Below are 18119 nucleotides of genomic sequence, written 5' to 3'. Positions count from 1 at the left end.
GGTGATCCATGGTCTCTCTGGGCAGCAGCAGCAACATAACCCTGCAGGCGCCCAGTATCTCTGGGACCTCATGTGGGATACTGGGGGTCACCAGACACCATCCTGAATTTCAGAGAAGACAGCATGGGTGAGTTGGTGGGTGAGAAGTACTGGAGATGCAGGACCACATCTCAGGAAGGAATCAGCTGGGCTTACTTCACACCAGTTACCTAAGCATAGTAGGTCTGATAAACATGAAGATATGAAGGAGAGAGCTGATGTCAAGCCAAGGCGAGAGCTGATGTCAAGCCAAGGCAAGGCTGTTTTGACTGATTTGTTTACGTATTCATTTTTCACTCTCCATTAACCTCTTCTTTTTTTTTTTTTTTTTTGTCTCTGAAATATTTTTAAAAATTGCAAACTGACCTCATTTTTCCCTAACTGTTCATTAGTATCAATACTGCAAAATACTAAGAAATATAGTAAGTGTCAGGAAAAACTACAGAAGCTTTTAAGGTGGGTGTTAGTTTCAACTGACAATATATAAAATGCATTGATTTTCATAGTCCTAGGACTTAGGTGAGGCATATTTTTATATTTACAGCATCATATTTCAGGGCTTATTCTAGCACCAAAATGCAATTACGATATAAGCCTAAAGGCTTTTGAATAGTGAATACTCTATGATTAATAATTCTCATGTCCATCTTTCAGCTGAGAGTGATAACAATCTCTAAACATATCTGAACAGCAGGAAGCACTTCTTTACAGTGTAGGTGGCTTTACAGTCACAGGCTGCCCGGAGAGGCTGTGCAGTCTCCTCCTTGGAGACCTCCAAAACCCACCTGGACGTGGTCCTGGGCAGCCTACTCTGGGTGTCTCTGCTTGAGAAGGCGTGCAACCAGATGGACCCAGAGATGCCTTCCAACCTCACACATTTTGTGATTCTGTGAATGTAGCTGTGTGTCTTAGTTCAGGCACTTCAGTAAGGATCTATGAAAATCTCATAGGCATAATTCACAGAACTGCAAAATGCCTACAGCTCCCACTGATATCCATGAGAGGTCATCTCAGTAAAATCAGCCTGAATGTAGATATTCCTTGTTCTCAATTTTTAGTTGATTATATATATATATATATATATCTTGTGAAAAGTCTGTACTTAGTGCTGTGGGATGAGGAACATAGTTTTTGTAAACACCGAAACAGTGATCCTCCATAAGCAGTCTGAGGTTCATAAGAAAACATAGCTGAATACTAGATTTGGTCTCATTTTCCTACTTATTTTTATACATAGGTTATGTGAGCCAAATACTAAACATGAATTTAAAAATAGTAAATAATCTCTGTATTGAATGTATTGTCTGTTGTATAATCAGGTGACCTCATCTTCCTATCCTTCATTTTTCTCTGCTCCTCAGCTCCTCTGATAATCTATAAAGAGCTGAGTAAATAATTATTCAATTTCACTGCTTCAGCTCGTGAACATCCACCTTGGGAAAGGATCATTGGCTCTATGTCCAAGTGGAGGCCAGTGATGAGCAGTGTCCCTCAGGAGTCCATCTTGGGACTGGTACTGTTGAGTATCTTTATCAACAACATAGACATTGGGATCAAGTGCACCCTTAGCAAGTTTGCAGAAGATGCCAAGCTGAGTGGTGAAGTCAATACAACATAAGAAAGGGATGCTGTCCAAAGGGACCTGGACAGGCTGAAGAAGCGGGCCCATGTGAACCTAATGAGGTTTAACAAGGCCAAGTGCGAGGTGCTGCACCTGGGCTGGGAGAGTCCTGGACATGAGTACAGACTGGGAGAAAAGCTCATTGAGACAGCCCTGCAGAGAAGGACTTGGGGGTTCTGGTGGATGAAAAGCTCGACATGAGCCAGCAGTGCATGCTCGCAACCCAGAGGACCAACTGCGTCCTGGGCTGCATCAACAGAGGAGTGGCCAGCAGGTGGAGGGTGGTGATTACCCCCTTCTGCTCTGCCCTTGTGAGGCCCCACCTGGAGTGCTGCATTCAGCTCTGGGGCACCCAGCATAGGAAGGATGTGGACCTGTTAGAGTGGGTCCAGAGGTGGGCCACAAGGGTGATCAGGGGGCTGGAGCACCTCTCCTGTGAAGAAAGGCTGAGAGAGCTGGTGGTTCAGTCTGAAGAAGAGAAGGCTCCAGAGAGACTTCATTGAAGCCTTTCAATACTTAAAGGGGGCTTATAAAAAAAAAGTGAAAGTGACTTTTCACTCAGGCGGATAATGACAGGACAAAGGGGAATTGTTTTGAACTAGAAGAGGAGAGATTGAGAATAGATGTTAGGATGAAATTCTTCACCGTAAGAGTGGTGAGGCACTGAAACAGGTTGTCCATAGAGGTTGTAGATGCCCCACCCCTGGAGGTGTTCAAGGCCAGGCTGGATGGGGCTTTTGTCAGTTTGGGCTGGTGGGAGGTGTCTCTGCCCATGGCAGGGGAGTTGGAACTGGGTGGGTTTTAAGGTCCCTTCCAAACCAAATTATTCTGTGATTCTACAGTCTCTCAAGCATGCAGGGTGACCCTCCATGCTTTGAAAAACAGACGTTTGCACGATCTCCTTGGTTCTGACTCTGAGCATTGCTCACTGAAACCAGCGAAAATGCTCACTGCTGATGGCAAGATCTGAAAACCCTATATTTAGAGAAAGAACAGCTAAAATGCAGTAATTGAATATTAAGAAACTCATACTAAACCAGCACATATGAAATGAGTAACTCCCCTATTGGGTTTCAATTTTCCAGTCTGAAATGGCATTTCAAGTGCAACAACGCATTCACAAGTGTAGGTTTTGTGTGTAGCTATCTGGCCATTTCCAAACATGTCTGCTAAAGACCATCAGAAAACCCATCTTTCTGTACTATGCCATTTAGCATAGATTTTCCAAATGCAGTTTTCTGCTTTCTGCTACCATTTGGACAACTCAGTTGCCTAAGAGTAATCCAAGGTAAGTAAACAAACTGTACTAAAATTTCAATTCCCCTCACTTACCTTTCAATAAAGAGAATTCTAATAGTTTCTGTCATGCCATTCAAGTACAGGCACAGCACTGGAAGCTCTAGCTATTTATCTCTTAAAAGCAAACAATAATACCAAGGTGCCAAACTCACATGTAGTCTCCAGAAATTTAGCCTGACCTACAGTGTTCTGAAGCCTGAGATGTGCAGGGTGGTGCCACTGGTGGACAATGGTCCTTATGAGTCCACTCCAAATTTTATGAATTGTAAACTCACACAGCTTGAGGACCATGCACTGAACTTGGGTCTATCATCAAACACTCTCAACAGCACTAATGAAAGTCGCAAATGAATATAGACAGAATTCTGGGGGATAAGAACATGTAGAACAAACCAGACTACTTTCAAAGCTATGTCTCAGTGACTTACTCGCACAGCAGAAAAAGTCATAGAACAAAAAGCCATAGAGCCTGATTTTATGGCTTCTACGAGGTACACATATGCACAATGTGCATGCATGTATGTGTCTGCATGTGCCCATGTGGCTGTGGCTCAGATCTCACAACTTTAAGTGACTGTAATATAGATGTTTACAACTCAGCTAATCACCTGAGGCTCCTTCCACTCAACTGTGAGAAACAGACATTTTTGGGGCATGATTCACCTGAGTAATTTTAGATGTCTACTTCCGAATGAGATGAATTGTACTCTGAAAGTGCCAAAAGCATTCCACTGACTCTAGAGAGAGACTAAGAAACTAGCTTAAATGAAGACCATGTGGTTATAGCGTATTTAACACTAACTTATCTCTGTATAGATATTTATATATATTATGTCTCCTTGCAGTAGATAGGTGTGACCATTTCACACCTCTGCTGTTTCCCTCACTAACTCCTTCCAAAAAAAAAAAAAAAAAAAAAGAAAAGAAAAATAAACTATGTCTTTTTCAGATTTCTCCTTCTAAATCTACAGAGTAGAGCTTTTTATCACCCATGCTGATATTGTCATGAGTTCAGATTTCACCACCAGGATGTCTCCACAGCTTGCATTTATCATGTTCATGTCAGGCTGCTCTTATCACAACCTGCTGTGCAGGGCTCCCAGGAGAGTTTAGCCCATGGAACCTTGATCTGATGCTCAGTGGCCTATGGGGGTTCACTGTCTCCAAACTGACAGGGAGATTGAAGGGTGTCTGTAACAGACATTACATAAAAACAGACCCGCATACCACATGCGATCTTCACAAACTGCTTCAGCCAAAGTCTTCAGTTATAACTCTGCAAAGTTCCGAAGACAGAATTTCTGTAATTTGTTGGTAATCAAGTCTCTTGAAGCTATACAGCATCATGCTGATTTCTAAGAAGCTCAGGAAATGCACATAAAGGTGTCTAAGACCTAATGGAGAATTTATTGTGCTGGAAATTGGAAGTTGGAAATTGGAGTAAACATCCCAACGTGTCTCAGCCTTGACTTCCTTTCAGCTGTTGCTAAGTTGCTATGGCAAATCTTCAGATTCTGTTCCTTAGGGCTCAATGGAAATGAACCAGAACACAATCATTTTTAACACATAATGTTTTGTGTTTGTACAGCACATTCCTATCAAAGCTACAAAAGGTTTAGCATTAATTCCAGCTAGGAGAAATTCCAGCTACCAAAATTACATCTGGATCCACTCCTGTCCCAGCTCTGATTTCCACACCCACCTTTACACCTAAGTGTACAACTTGCATTGAACTGCTATATTTCAAAGTAGTGCTGAAGTTGAAATATCTGCATTTCAGTGATCTTGATCAGTCTGTCAATATAAGACAAGAAGTAGCCATGATTAGGTGCACTGATTTTTAGTCACTGATGATATAAAACAGATTTTAAACAGTAAAATAACAGTGGAGGGACTGGGGTGTCTATAAATTTTTTGAGTTGTTACTTCTGAGTGATAGCAACATCAAAGCACCTGTTTGTGGCTTTGGCTCATTGGAATTTTTAATTACAGACATTATTTCAGAAGCTGTCTAGTTTGAATGAAGATTAAAAGGCACTGTGGCTGTTCATTCTAAACTTATTTGTTGTTTTTTTTCATCTGTAAATCAACAACACAACTTAAGAAAGCAGTTCTTGGATGCCAGGTGAGTCCTTGAAATCCTTTCCTCTGTAAATCCAGCAGCAATAAAATATGCATTACTGAAGTATCTATTTTTATGCTCAGAGATCTAGCATAAGTACTTTAAGTTCTGAAGGAAACTAATAAATCAACTGAACAAAAACCCTTCATCATGCTTAAGCTCTCAGTTTCCTCCAAAGCTGTATAATTTTATACTAAAGTTTCAATGGCTGCTTGCATTCACTAAACTTTATGTAAAGTACAGTACTTCCATAATGCTTAACTCTTCTGTCTTTGGTTTTGGCTGGGATAGAGTTAATTTACTTCCTGATAGCTGGTATGGTGCTGTGCTTTGTGTTTAGGATGAGAATAATGCGCTAATGTTTAGCTGTCATACAGCAGTGCTTGCATAGAGCCAAGGACATTCACCTTCTGGTGCTGCCCTGCCAGTGAGGTACTGGGGGTGCACAAGGAGCTGGGAGGGGTCACAGCCAGGAGCTGACCCAGACTGGCCACAGGGGTGCCTCGTACCATGTAGTGTCATGATGAACAATAAATATGAGGGTAGTTGACCAGGGGGGCGACTGCTGTTGGGTGTCTGGTTGGGCATTGGTCAGTGGGTGATGAGCAATGCATTGTACATCACTTGTTTTGTATATCCTTTTATCATAATTATTATTTCCCTTCCTTTTACATCCTATTAAACTGTGTTTATCTCAACCAGGAGTTTTACCCTTTTTTGTGATTCTCTCCACAATCCCATTGTGGGGTTGAGGTGGGTGTGAGCAAATGGCTGTGTAGTGCTTAGCTGCCTGCTGGGTTAAACCACAACACCTTCAAAAGGCTGTCATGTCTTTACAGTAAATAATGTCATCTAGCATTTCCTAAGAGTTATCACAAGCTATCTGAAAAATTCAGCTATGGATCTGGATCTACAAGGACAAAGGAAAGCACATATCTATTTCAAAACAACCAAACATATAGTTCTAGAAGAGCAGATTTTAAAAGCTTGAGTACATACACAGAAAAGGAAGATAAAAATTTGCATGTGTAATACTAAAAAAAACTATGTGTGTATATAGCACAGCACAGCACTTAGCTGGTGAAAGGTTTGTTTCCTTTCCTCATTAATCATGAGCTGACAGATGAATCCCATTGAACTGAAAAGAATAGTAGTGGAAGTTTTTAGCCTCTCATTTCAGTTATTGAATTCAGATTAAATTCATTTAACATCAGTAACAAATGTATTCTAAATAACAGAATTTGCTATTTTTCATATGCGTTCTCTCATTTATTTTTTTTTTTCCTAATTGGAGAGATTGGCAAAGAGCATATGAGCTCTTAAATGAGTTAACAGCATGTCCCACTGCTCAGTCCTTCCCTGAAGTCTCTGAATACTTTGCCGTCAGTGGTGTGACCTTTCTGAAAACATCCCAGAGCCATAGGTTACGATACAAAAGGACCAGTAAGTATTGAAAAAATGTTTTTAGAATTCATGGAAATTCATGGAAAATATTCTAGGAGGCATCAGAAAGTCTTACAACAGACTGAAATAAATAAATAAATAAATAAGAAACACAAAATTATGCACAGAAAAAAAGACCATGTCAGAGCTACAAAATTTATCCTGAATAAATCATTGTCAATTGTTTTCCTGATGTAGTATATACATTGCTTAAATGTGACTTTTAATTGCTTTCCTCCAACTTGTTCTAGTCCTATATTCAAACCATTATTTCCACATTAAGTTCTCACCTCACTTCATTTAATATAACTACTTTAATATATCTTAATTAAAACTACTGTGCTGTTACAGTAGGGGGCTGGATTGCCCCCTAGATACAGATTTAGAAACATACAGTTTTGTGGAGAGAATAATTCTAAAGTAGATGTCTAGAACAGGATAGATGAATAAGATGCATGCAGGTTCCCTCCCTGGAGGTGTCCTTCTCTTTCCATCTAAAGAGAGCCTCAGAGTGACTAGCTAAGACATAGAAGTATGCTCTGGTCATTAAAAGTTAGGGGAAACATAATGAACACTGTGAAGATGTTGTTTGCATAATGGAAAGCAAGCAAACAAAATGCTGGATATAAAATTATTTTATTGGCATGTCACTTTTTTGAAGAGGACTCTGAGACAGCAGTGAGACTGATGGAAGGTGGCTGCACACTGAGATGGGTTTTCCTACAACAGCTTATGCCAGAGGATGGTGGGAGTGGGGGAAATCAGAGATCGTGAGTAAGAAAAACCTGCACTTAATAAGCCCTGCATCCACTGGGAAATCTCCTCACAGAGCTTTGGTTTTTCTCACCCTCTTTTCTTTTGGCTTTACAATGAGCAGATTATTATATGCATTTTCAGTTGTTACAACTTATATAGAACTTGATTTTATTTCCTTGCACTGGAATTTGCTTTGATTAAACTCTCTGGCTAAAAATGACTATGCTCGTGTTCAGTGAAGGACAGGAAAATCACTAAATACCAAAGAGGGGAAAACAGCAAACTTGACTTGGCTTTACAGCTACAGATTTGCAACATATCTTTTGCAGACGCTGCCCAGAATAATAGACTCAAATAGAAGTGTCACGGATTGTAAGAATACCAAAATATGGTCAATCCTAGACTTTTTACAGAGCTTACTAGCTGTAAAGTGTTTACACATAAAATGCCCTAAAAATTTCAATCTCAGAAAACAAGCACATTTCCCAACCCACATTTTTTTTTTTCCACAGTGCTTAATGTAGACATAAGGTACCTTTGTAATTAGTGTATGATTTGAACTAACAGTGCCTAGCACAATGCTCCAGGCACTGCTGCACTACAAACACATTATTATAATATGCAAAATACAGAGCTTCTCAAGCAGACTTCTCAGAGTTGGACACAGCCAATTGTGTAGGTTTGACTGCACGAATTCATGTTAATAAAAGACTAAGGCTTTTGAGGTTTTCTGCTTGAGAGGTTTCGGGATTTTTTTTTTTTTCTTTTTTTTGGAACAAGTCTGGAATAAAAGAACAGATTTTACATTTATGGTTTGGGAAGAGATATTTAGATATGTGGCTAAGACATCAAAGATTCCTGCAGTGAAGCACCAGGGCATATCAGCTTAGTGAGACAGACCACGTCCAGAATTCATGAACTAGCAAAAAGCCAGGCTCATCAGTTCACACAGAGCAACACTGTACAGAGGAACCAGGCTACTCCAGATGCAGCAGAAATTTATTAGCTTGGCTCCGTGTGCAAGATAATAAGCCCTGGTTCTCAGCAGGGTTTACCAGGTCGATGCTGATACAGGCGTAATTGAGCTTTGCTGCAGCTCAAACCAGTAAGTTATTCAGGATCCCGCATTAGACACTTATATATACACTTGAATTGACTTGTGGTTGCTGGCTTTGATTTCTTGCACTGTTCTTCCTCACATTTTGAGTTCCAGCTTACCTCAAAGCAAAATAAGCTTGGATTTGTACCTATATGCCCAATGACTGTAGCTTTTCTAAAAATGCAATTTCAAGGAGTTGACCAGAACTCTTAACTACAAAGTCACTCATTGCTGGGTCCATAAAATATCCACTGCATGATGCTTCCAACCTGATTTTGTCCAATAGTCCCCTGGTAATGGCATTTTAGTCTTTGCCCTTTCTGGTAACAGTACCAATTAGTATTTAATGTGGTTGCTGTCCACTAGAATAAGACCATCAGTGCTAACATTTTTTTTCCTTCCTTCTGCGTTACCTTATCCCTTCACACTGAGGGCACAATGACAAAATGGAGAATTTAGCCTTAATTGGATCTCTGCAATGTTATCACCTGAATTAGCTCCCCCATGAATAATTATCACTGCCTGGAGGCTGACAAATTGCTTCTCTCTACTTCATGATTGTCAGGAATTTCAAATGATATGCTGAGCATGAGGAAAAAAAAAAAAAAAGTAAAAATTAGAAGCCTAGAGAAGCATAATTATTAAGACTATTAAGATATTTGGCACAGAGTCCAATAGTCTCCCAAAGTCCCAAAAGGCATGAGTGACAGCAAGAACTTTGCTAGGACCAATTGGGTGACTTCCAGTCTCACAGCCAACAATGACTATGGCAATAGACAGTTCAAGCAAACATAGTCCAAGCAAAACTTGTAGCAGTCCACTACTACACCTGGATTACAGTTTGGCAGTTTTTATGCTATTCACTACCCCATTTAAGCTACCTACATTTGCTTGTTTAGGGTCTCATTTGCATATTTGGTCTTGCTAGGTAGATGGTAAATTTTTTGCAGTGTGGACTGATAAAGGGTACACGTGAAAGAGGAGAGCAGCAGACTGTCACATATTTAGAATAGCATACAATAGTCTTTGTTTTGTGAGAATGTCTTGCGGAAAAATTGCTCTTTATAAGAACAATCGTTCTATGTCTGGGCAAGGCCTCACACAGAAACGCATTGCATCACTACACCACAAAATCAATCTCAGATATCAGAGAGCTGACAACTGCTAAGAAATCTTCATCTCATAAAGCCGAATCACTATAAAAGTACAATGCTCTTTGAAAACAGCTTGAAATGATGAGATTAAGCAATAGGGCCTTATCCAATTTTCACATTAATGATGCTGTGCTTGTAAGATTGATGCATTTCTCAATTCAATTCAGTTCAGTTCCTCAAAGTTCTTTCACCACCCAGCTGAACCCGAAACACAAAAGTCAGGCACAGACCAGGTAGCTGGTGACATATTCCCAGGAGAAAGCTCTCCCTACTCACCTGACATACAGTGACCTCTTCTGATTAGTCCTCAGGGAGCCAGACCCAGAACTCATGCTGTGATTCATCATCTGCTCACGCAGGTCATGGATTTTTGCCTCAAACCGAGCGTACTCTAAAGAGATTAAAAAAAAGAAAAAAAAAGAAAAAGAAAAAAAAAAAAACAGAGAATGAAGCTATTTTAGTTTTCTCGACCTATATAATTACATAATCATTAAGGCTGCTAAATGTAAATGAATATTAAATTAACGAGTGTAAGGCATGTCCTGAAAATTGAGGTCTAATAGAACCTCAGATTAACATATTATCTTAGGTAAATATATGACCTCTTTATTGCAGTAGTTGAACATATCAACACTTCCCACACTGACTGTTCACTCTCTCAGATAGCTAGACCCTGTTTCCTGCAGTTTCAGAAAAGGAAATAAGCTTTAAAGTGTGTTATCAGATACCATACTTTCTGCAAAAAGGATGCTGAAAGCAGGCCTCCTCTATATCACTCCTCCTTCCAAAACAATGAGATACCTTGGTAGGGACAATGGGATGATGTACTAATAACTTATATCAAGGAATCATAAAATGGTTTGGGTTGGAAGGGACCTTAAAGTCCATCCACATCCAACCTCCTGTCATGGGCAGAGACATCTCGCACTAGGCCAGATTGCTCAAAGCCCTATACAGCCTGGCCTTGAACAGTTCCAGGGATGGGGCAACCTGTTCCAGTGCCTCACTACCCTCTGAGTGAAGAATTTCTTCCTCATATCTAATTTAAATCTCCTTTCTTTTAGTTTTAAACTATTCCCCCTTGTCCCATCACTTTCTGCCCATGTAAAAAGTCACTCTCCAGCCAAGCATTTAGTGTAAAATTCCACTGAACTGAACAAGCTATATCAAAGTCTATCCCTGAAAGAGCCGTGAGATTCCTGTGTGAGCAATAATCCACTGCAGTCCATTGAGAACCGAAACTGCTAAAACTCCCAGTCTAAGCAAACAAATCATTACTGTGCATTTACAAACTGTTGGTGGAGCCATAACTGGGTCTTAAGGGTGGGTGATCCCATAAACTCCAAACCTGTTTAGCTGTGTAAAGATGGCCTACAACAAGCTCCCACAGAATTTTATTCTTCATACCTCTTTTGGCAGCTTTATAAAACATGTGACCTGCTGACTAGCAACATGAGGCAGGGCTGGGACAAGGGTTCATTTGGTGAGGCTCCTCTCTGAAAGGACACGTTCCTCTTACAGCCTGGTCAACAGTCCATCCTGCCAGAGTGTTCCCCCTGCTCATCTGGCCTAATGTGCTGTGTTTCGGGTTACAATAGGAAAAGCTGAAGTTTTGGGAACAATCTTTAACTCCTTGAAACCAACAATGTAAGGTCAATATTCCAGCAACAGAGTCATAATTCAAACCCAAACTGGGAAATCTACCAATGTGAGATACAAGGCTAACTTGAGGGGGTGGAAAAAAAACATTTCAGTGAGTCAGTGACACTTTGAAGAGTAAGATGTTGCAGACTGATGCCAGTGAAAAGATGATGTTCCCTGCACTCCAATGTTTTATTTTACTGCCTGCTTCAGAAAGAGGATATACGATTCCTCACAGCAAGTCTGGAGCAGAAGCAAAAATGGCACGCAAGGTTTCCTCCCTTAAGGGACGGAGGTACATCTCATCAGGTCACAACTCCTTTCAGTTTAAGCAAACAAATCATTACTGTGCATTTACAAACTATTGGTCTGCTGTTTGTTGTTGTTTGAGCTATATAAGAATGCTGTAATACAGCAATATTCTCATTTTTGCCTAGCAGATATCTCAGCATTATTTTTGTTTGATCATTTGTTGTTCACACTGGCTCTGTTCCCAGAATGTCTAGATGCTTTGCAGCAACAACTAATTCATTTTATTCAGTGCCCTTTAACTTTTCATTGGATAATAACATCTGACCTTTCCAAGATCCCATGTTTTGCACAGATGCTAGCTACCTTCAAGCTGGCTTACCAGAGTGGTTTACTTTGGGTTTGTGTTTATTTGTTTGTTTGTTTTGTCTTTTTCCTTTCTTCTGATGATGAATTTTAACTCCCTCTCCATTGAGTTTATTTGGCCTTGCCTACTGATTTTTTAAGTGACAGTGGCTACTTTGCCAATCATCTGGGAAGTGCTGCTGTGTTATATGGCTCTTCAATCTTCCCACATACCTGTGACTTCACTGACTGCAGCTGAAATTCCGCATGTCAGAAGAAGAGACGCTCCTACATGCAGACCGTATTTCAAATTTATTCTTTAGATTATTCTCTTGGTATTCCTTTCACCTACAGCACATCTTTAAACTTCTCAGTGATTCAAAAGCCCAAATCCTCAAAGGAACTAAGGCTCCTACAAACCTGTGTTGCTTTGTAAAGTGGGGTTTAGTTTTGAGGTATTTATCCCAGTCTAGGATTTAAGTTTGCTCTATGTGAGTCATATTTGTTCTATTCTCTTGCTCTAAAATGTATTTAGTAAATAATCATCTTCCAAGCAGGACTTTGTTTAACTTCTGTTTCATTATAACAGAATTTAACATTTCTTCTTGGCAGATAGGAAAGGTGATCTTAAAAAGAAAGAGCCCTCATTTATTTTCCTCAAACAATGTTGGTCCATTGCATACATGCAAAATACTAAGATTTCAGGGTTCTTACTAGGTCACTGTCATGTGCTGGATACATGGAATAAGGCAGTAAACACATAGTACAATTCAGTCTCTTTGATGTTGTATACCTGGATGAGGCCAAGGATCTGAATGATTTGCATCAGAGCAGCTGCAATGGCAGCTTTCCCTTTAATAAACAACCATGTCCCAGGCAGACTCTGTATGTGAGGTGTGGGAGTGACTCCCAGATTTAGACACCAATCTGGAGAGTGAGAAGAGAGGACCGAAAATCTGACTCTCTAGCACAGCATCCAGCTATTTGCAACTCCAACACCAGCACATGAGACACCCAGATGACTATGGGTTGATCAGATGATGTTATTACATTTTATATTCTAGCTTTTGGAAGGGCATTTGGAATTTAACTGATTTTACTTGACTATAAATTTCACAGAATCACAGAATCATCTAGGTTGGAAGAGACCTCTAAGATAACCTAGTCCAACCTTTGACCAAACGCTAATCTGTCTTCCACTAAACCATATCATAAAGCTCTACATCTGGAGGTGTTTTAAAGACCTCCAGGGATGGTGACTCAACCACTTCCCTGGGCAGCCCATTCCAATGCCTAACAACCCTTTTGGTAAAGAAGTTTGTCCTAATATCCAAACTAAACCTCCCCTGGCACAACTTTAGCCCACTACCCCTCATCCTGTTGCCAGCACATGGGAGAATAGACCAATCCCCACCTCGCTACAGCCTCCTTTAATGTACCTATAGAGAGCAATTTATTCTGAATTAAATGATCTCTCTGTTTTCAGAAGACATTCTGAAACCACAACACATCTTAAAATTTCTCTAATAAGTGTGTAGTGGAAATACATGGTTCAAGGTACTGCTCTCTGATTCACTAAGAAATACTAAAGTATGAATGGTAATTCTGTTTCCTTGTGATCCTGAGATTTTTTTTTCCTTTGAATTGAAATACATACATAACTTGAAAATTACCAAATTTATGGGTATACATTTTCCCAAAGTACCTTCTTCATATTTGGTGTATAAAAAAAAAATAAAAATTATATTAAAAAAAAAAAAAGGTACAATTTCCCCTTTCTCCCAACAAATTCTTGGACCAAAAATTGCAAGGCCACCAATGCAAGTAGTATTTAACCCAGCTCAGATCAGCTTCTTTAGTCTCAGTCCTCCTATTTCTTTTACTGATGCCTAGATGCTACAGTGACTGCTACATTTGAAATGTGAATAGAAAATGAAGGAGTGATAATCCATTTCTGCTATCAGAACTGCCATGGTAGTCCTTCCCACTGGGAAAAGGTTGTTTCTTCTTAGCATTTCTTAATATATGAGGTCATATTTGAGCCAGGGGAGTTTTAGGTTAGATGTTAGGAAGAACTTCTTCACTGAAAGGGTTGTGAGGCACTGGAACAGGCTGCCCAGGGAAATGGTGGAGTCACCATCCCTGGAAGTCTTCAAAAGACGTTTAGATGTAGAGCTTAGGGATATGGTTTAGTGGAGGGCTGTTAGCGTTAGGTTGGAGGTTGGACTCGATGACCTTGAGGTCTCTTCCAACCTAGAAAATTCTGTGATTCTGTGATATGAGAAGAGCTGTTTCCTAATACCTTTGCATTTGCTAGGTGCAAGCAAGTGGCAGTGCTAAAGTCTAGAAAAAACACTTCATGCTTCCTTCAAACTCAGCACTGAAGCTAAATAATATACTTCAAAGGTTCCTGCACAATTGAAAGGGCACTAAGGTTGTGGCATACTGACAAGAAATGCAGTTACGGCTGATTCACTAATTTAATGCCCTTTCAAGAAAGGGAGAACAAAGAACGTATTGCTGCCAGAGTGCATCATTAGTGAAATATGCCAAATTTTTACTAACCAAAATCCATCTGCAAAGGTCCTACCCATTACCTGAATCACTAATGATCTCACAAACTAATTCTAGTAGCTTAAGAAACTGATAAAGTTAAATATTAGACCAAACAGTAAAGGGGTGAGCAAACAGTAACCTATGTCATTGCTGAGGTCAGACCAGATCATATAATGGCGTCTGGTGGCCTATGGCTCTGGAAATGTCACTCTAAGAAACAGGGTAGAAGAAATGGAGTGAGGTTCTTGTTCATATTCAACTTTAGAGATGGTGCAAGATTCACAGCATTGCAAATAGACCTGAATTTAGCTGTTGAAATAGGGTTGAAATACAATCTACTAGCCCTGAAGAGCTAGTGCCTTTGGGTGCAGGAATGCAGATTGCTCTTGCCAGCCATGGTCTGGATGCAGCGACAGCAATACTATTTTTTTCAGGGCTCTGCCATCAGTGTCTGCAAACCCCAGCAGTGCTGCCCCAAGCGTCTATTTTTCCAAGTGTCTGTTTTCTGAAGCTGGCTTGCTCAGCTCTCTGAGTAGTCAGGAGAGAGAGGAGTCAGCTTGAATTACTACAATGTGAATTGTCCCCAAACCCAACCAAGGCCAAAACTGAATGTATTTGTCAAATATGGACACCAGTTTGAACAAGGTTTTTTTTTTTTTTTTTTTTTTTTTTTTTTTTAATATGTGTTTGCTTCATACAGGACACAGTAGCCTGAATATGCAGACAGGGACCCAGTGTTTGTATTTCTGCCGCATTCCAATGGCTTGCCAAGTGCTAAACCTGGCACCCACCCATATTCTAATCTTTGAATATGAATGTAATTGTTTGTTTTGAAAATCACTTGCTTAGGTTGAAAAGACTGGATAGCCCTTCAAACACTTTGAGTATGTGAACTCTGTATGTGAACACATACAGAGAAATAAAAGCAAGGTAAATGGCCAAACCCCTAAAAATAACCCCCTTAAAAACTAACAAGCAAACAAACAAAACAAACAACAACAACAAAAGCTAGCAGTACTGCACCTAAACTGAAACGTCAAGTTTAGCTGGCCAAGGACAAAACCACAATCTACAAAATCCTGCCTAATCCACTTGGGCATCTGAGGTTATGCAGGCACCTACATTTTTACTGCTGAAATGATTTAAACACTTAACATCTTGCCTCCCCTTCTACAACTGGATAGGTGGGTACCTACATGGTGTGGAGGAGGTTTCTAAATGTCCACTTCCCTTCTGTGTTTCCTATGGACTAACTTTTGATGGCCCAATATCTGATTGAATTTGCAAGCTCTTAGAAGACTGGTTCATTGGTGCTTAAGCTCCTCCGCATGTTGTACCATGAGTTTATGAGATCCATGGTGGAAGCCTAGATGTTGTGGATAGGATGAGTGCTGTTGTGACTTGAGTCCTTTCATATATATGGTCCAAGGACTTTTTTCAATTAAAATAAGCACTATATCAAAATTTTAGGTTCAAATTCTCCAGATCACTTTGGAAATAGCCTAAAAGACTATTTATTGCACTTGAGCATACAAGAAAGCTCTTGGAAGTCTAAGGTGTATTTGAAAGACCAAAAATGAATGGAAGAGACTAAACCTCAAGAAAGTTTTAGAAAATTGTAGTGAAAAATCAAGTAATTTCTAAATCTAAAAATAGCAAAGAGAGTTTATATCTAATGGTTTCATGGTAATTTTTGGTCATAAAGAACAGCTAAGAAAAATGAGTAAAGATGCAGCTGCTCTTTTGTGAGAAAGAGTTGCAGAGTTTTATAAAGTTACATTACTATTATTTTTCACTTTTAAGTTTATAGTAAAGATTGTAGCTTTGATTGAATTTAAAGAACTAAAAACAAACAAACAAACAAACCACAAAACAAAACAAAACAAAAAACACCAAACTGATCTTATAAATAAAGTTAGGCAACTGAAATGCTGACAAAGTATACAACAGTTAAAAATAGAAGTGCAGCATCACAGTCCAAGGTTTTATTAGCTTGAACTCTTTCAGTGTTAGCATTTCTAGAGAAAGAGAAATTTGTTCTGTCAGCAGGTATCAAAATTTGCTTTCCAGTGTAATTCAGGATCATCACTGTTTGCTTCTAGATGACAACAGGTTTCATAATTGCTGCTTTTGCGCTTCTAAAATAATGCATCTCTAACCCACTACAGCAAATGGTGAAGCAATGATTGCTAATAATGTAAGTGGGAGGTTGGAAAAGGCGATATATATCTCTTGGACTCAACTGGGGTGGTGTGGAAGGAAAGAAAAACTCAAACCATTCAATTTCAACAGACAACAGTACTAAAACACAAATGAAAAACAAACAAGCAAAAATCAACTAAAAAGGCATTAGTTAGATAGAGAATTTTATCACCTCAAAAAGGGTATGTCAAATAACTGCAGACACCATAATAATGGAATGGCTGCCAGACCAGCTTCTGCATCTGTATCAATTTGGCATCATTTCAGTGGATCCAGGCCAGTTTAAGCCTTCTGAGATTTTTTTTACTGTTCTGTTTTGTGGAAATACAAGTTGTATGCCACCGCAGCAAGTCGCAAACTTTCTGCTTTGAATATCTGAGATAGCAATGAGCATGATACTATTATTATGGCAATATTATTTGTGCTATTTATGTAAATCTTTTTTTTTTTTCCTTTTTTTTTTTTTTTTTTTTTTTCTCTGCCCCATATTAGCAGATGTCTTGGTTGAATGGTTTAAGATTTAAAATAATAGAAGAATGCATTTGTTTCAAAAGTGAGTAGTTTCCGTTTCTGCCCTTTACCCACAATTCTGTGCAGTCACCCCATCTTACACATGGAGGCCAGAGGAAGGTTAGAAAACCAGTATCAAGAGTTCGGAGGACCGGGTCTGATTCTTGCTGATTTATAATGTGAACCTGAGTGAGTCACAAAGAACAAGACATACTATATGCTATATACCCATACTACGGCACCTAAGGCAGATATTTGGGTGCCAGATTGATGTGTCCCTAGCTATGCCTGCCAGGTGCCTTGCATCATACAGCTCTGGAAGCCTCTGAAAGCAAAAGTGAAGGATTGGGCAAAATACATGAATTGTTTTTAATTTTACAGTTAGCAATTTATGTCTTTTTTATGACATTTTGCTTGTTGTTTAACATTTTATCTTGAACCATTTTTTGTCAAAAGTACCTTGACTGCTGTTTCCATATGATTAGAAATTTAGTTATAGTTTCTATAGTCTGAGGTTGCAAGATTTTTTTTTTGTAGCAAGTTAATGATGGTGAAAAATATTTGTTTATTCTTTCAGAAGTTACCACAGACCTCAAAGAAGCATGCTGTGGTTAGGTACAGTTCACTGTACCTTTGCTTCTTATAACCAGACATGCTGTGTCTGGCATCATCCACTGCCAGGGACATGATTCTGGATAAGATTGGCTTTGGATCAAATATGGTATGGCAAGTGCTATGCTTTTAATGAGTCCAAAAGATCAGTTAGATTTAACATCAGTTAAATTCATCACTTGACAGGAAAAAATGCATACAATTATGATGCCATCAATAGACAATGCAATAGCGTGCATTATTTATTGGAGAAAATGTTGCTTGAATAGCCTTACTCCATTCACTATACGCTGAGCAACAGAACACGTTATGCTTCTATTTCTTATCAGTCATACAGCTCCCCTGAGCTCACTCAAAGGAAATGAAAAACACAGAATTCAATATTGAGCAAAGGGAAGATACATTTACATTTTATTAGTTTTTATGAGTTTGAATATCCTTGCTTGTTTTTATTAGAATATTTTCAACACA

At 39.3% G+C, this 18119-nt stretch overlaps 1 protein-coding gene across 8 annotated transcripts in view; it reads right to left on the bottom strand.

The window, feature by feature from the left end:
- DLG2 (discs large MAGUK scaffold protein 2) overlaps positions 1 to 18119 on the bottom strand; it is a gene marked incomplete at both ends in the record, with an annotated part of 1073896 nt that overhangs the window by 86262 nt on the left and 969515 nt on the right. For 6 of the 8 annotated variants that reach the window (XM_084304810.1, XM_084304812.1, XM_084304813.1 and 3 more), the window contains one exon: positions 9810 to 9924. In XM_084304810.1, the coding sequence (XP_084160936.1) occupies positions 9810 to 9924 (115 nt within the window). Of the gene's footprint in view, positions 1 to 9809; positions 9925 to 18119 lie in introns of those variants that run through there. The other 2 variants (XM_084304816.1, XM_084304817.1) reach the window with 1 other exon arrangement.

This window comes from Netta rufina, assembly GCF_964035555.1.
Source record: "Netta rufina genome assembly, chromosome: 1".
NCBI lineage: Eukaryota > Metazoa > Chordata > Aves > Anseriformes > Anatidae > Netta > Netta rufina.
This window is presented reverse-complemented; position numbering and strand designations above follow the sequence as displayed.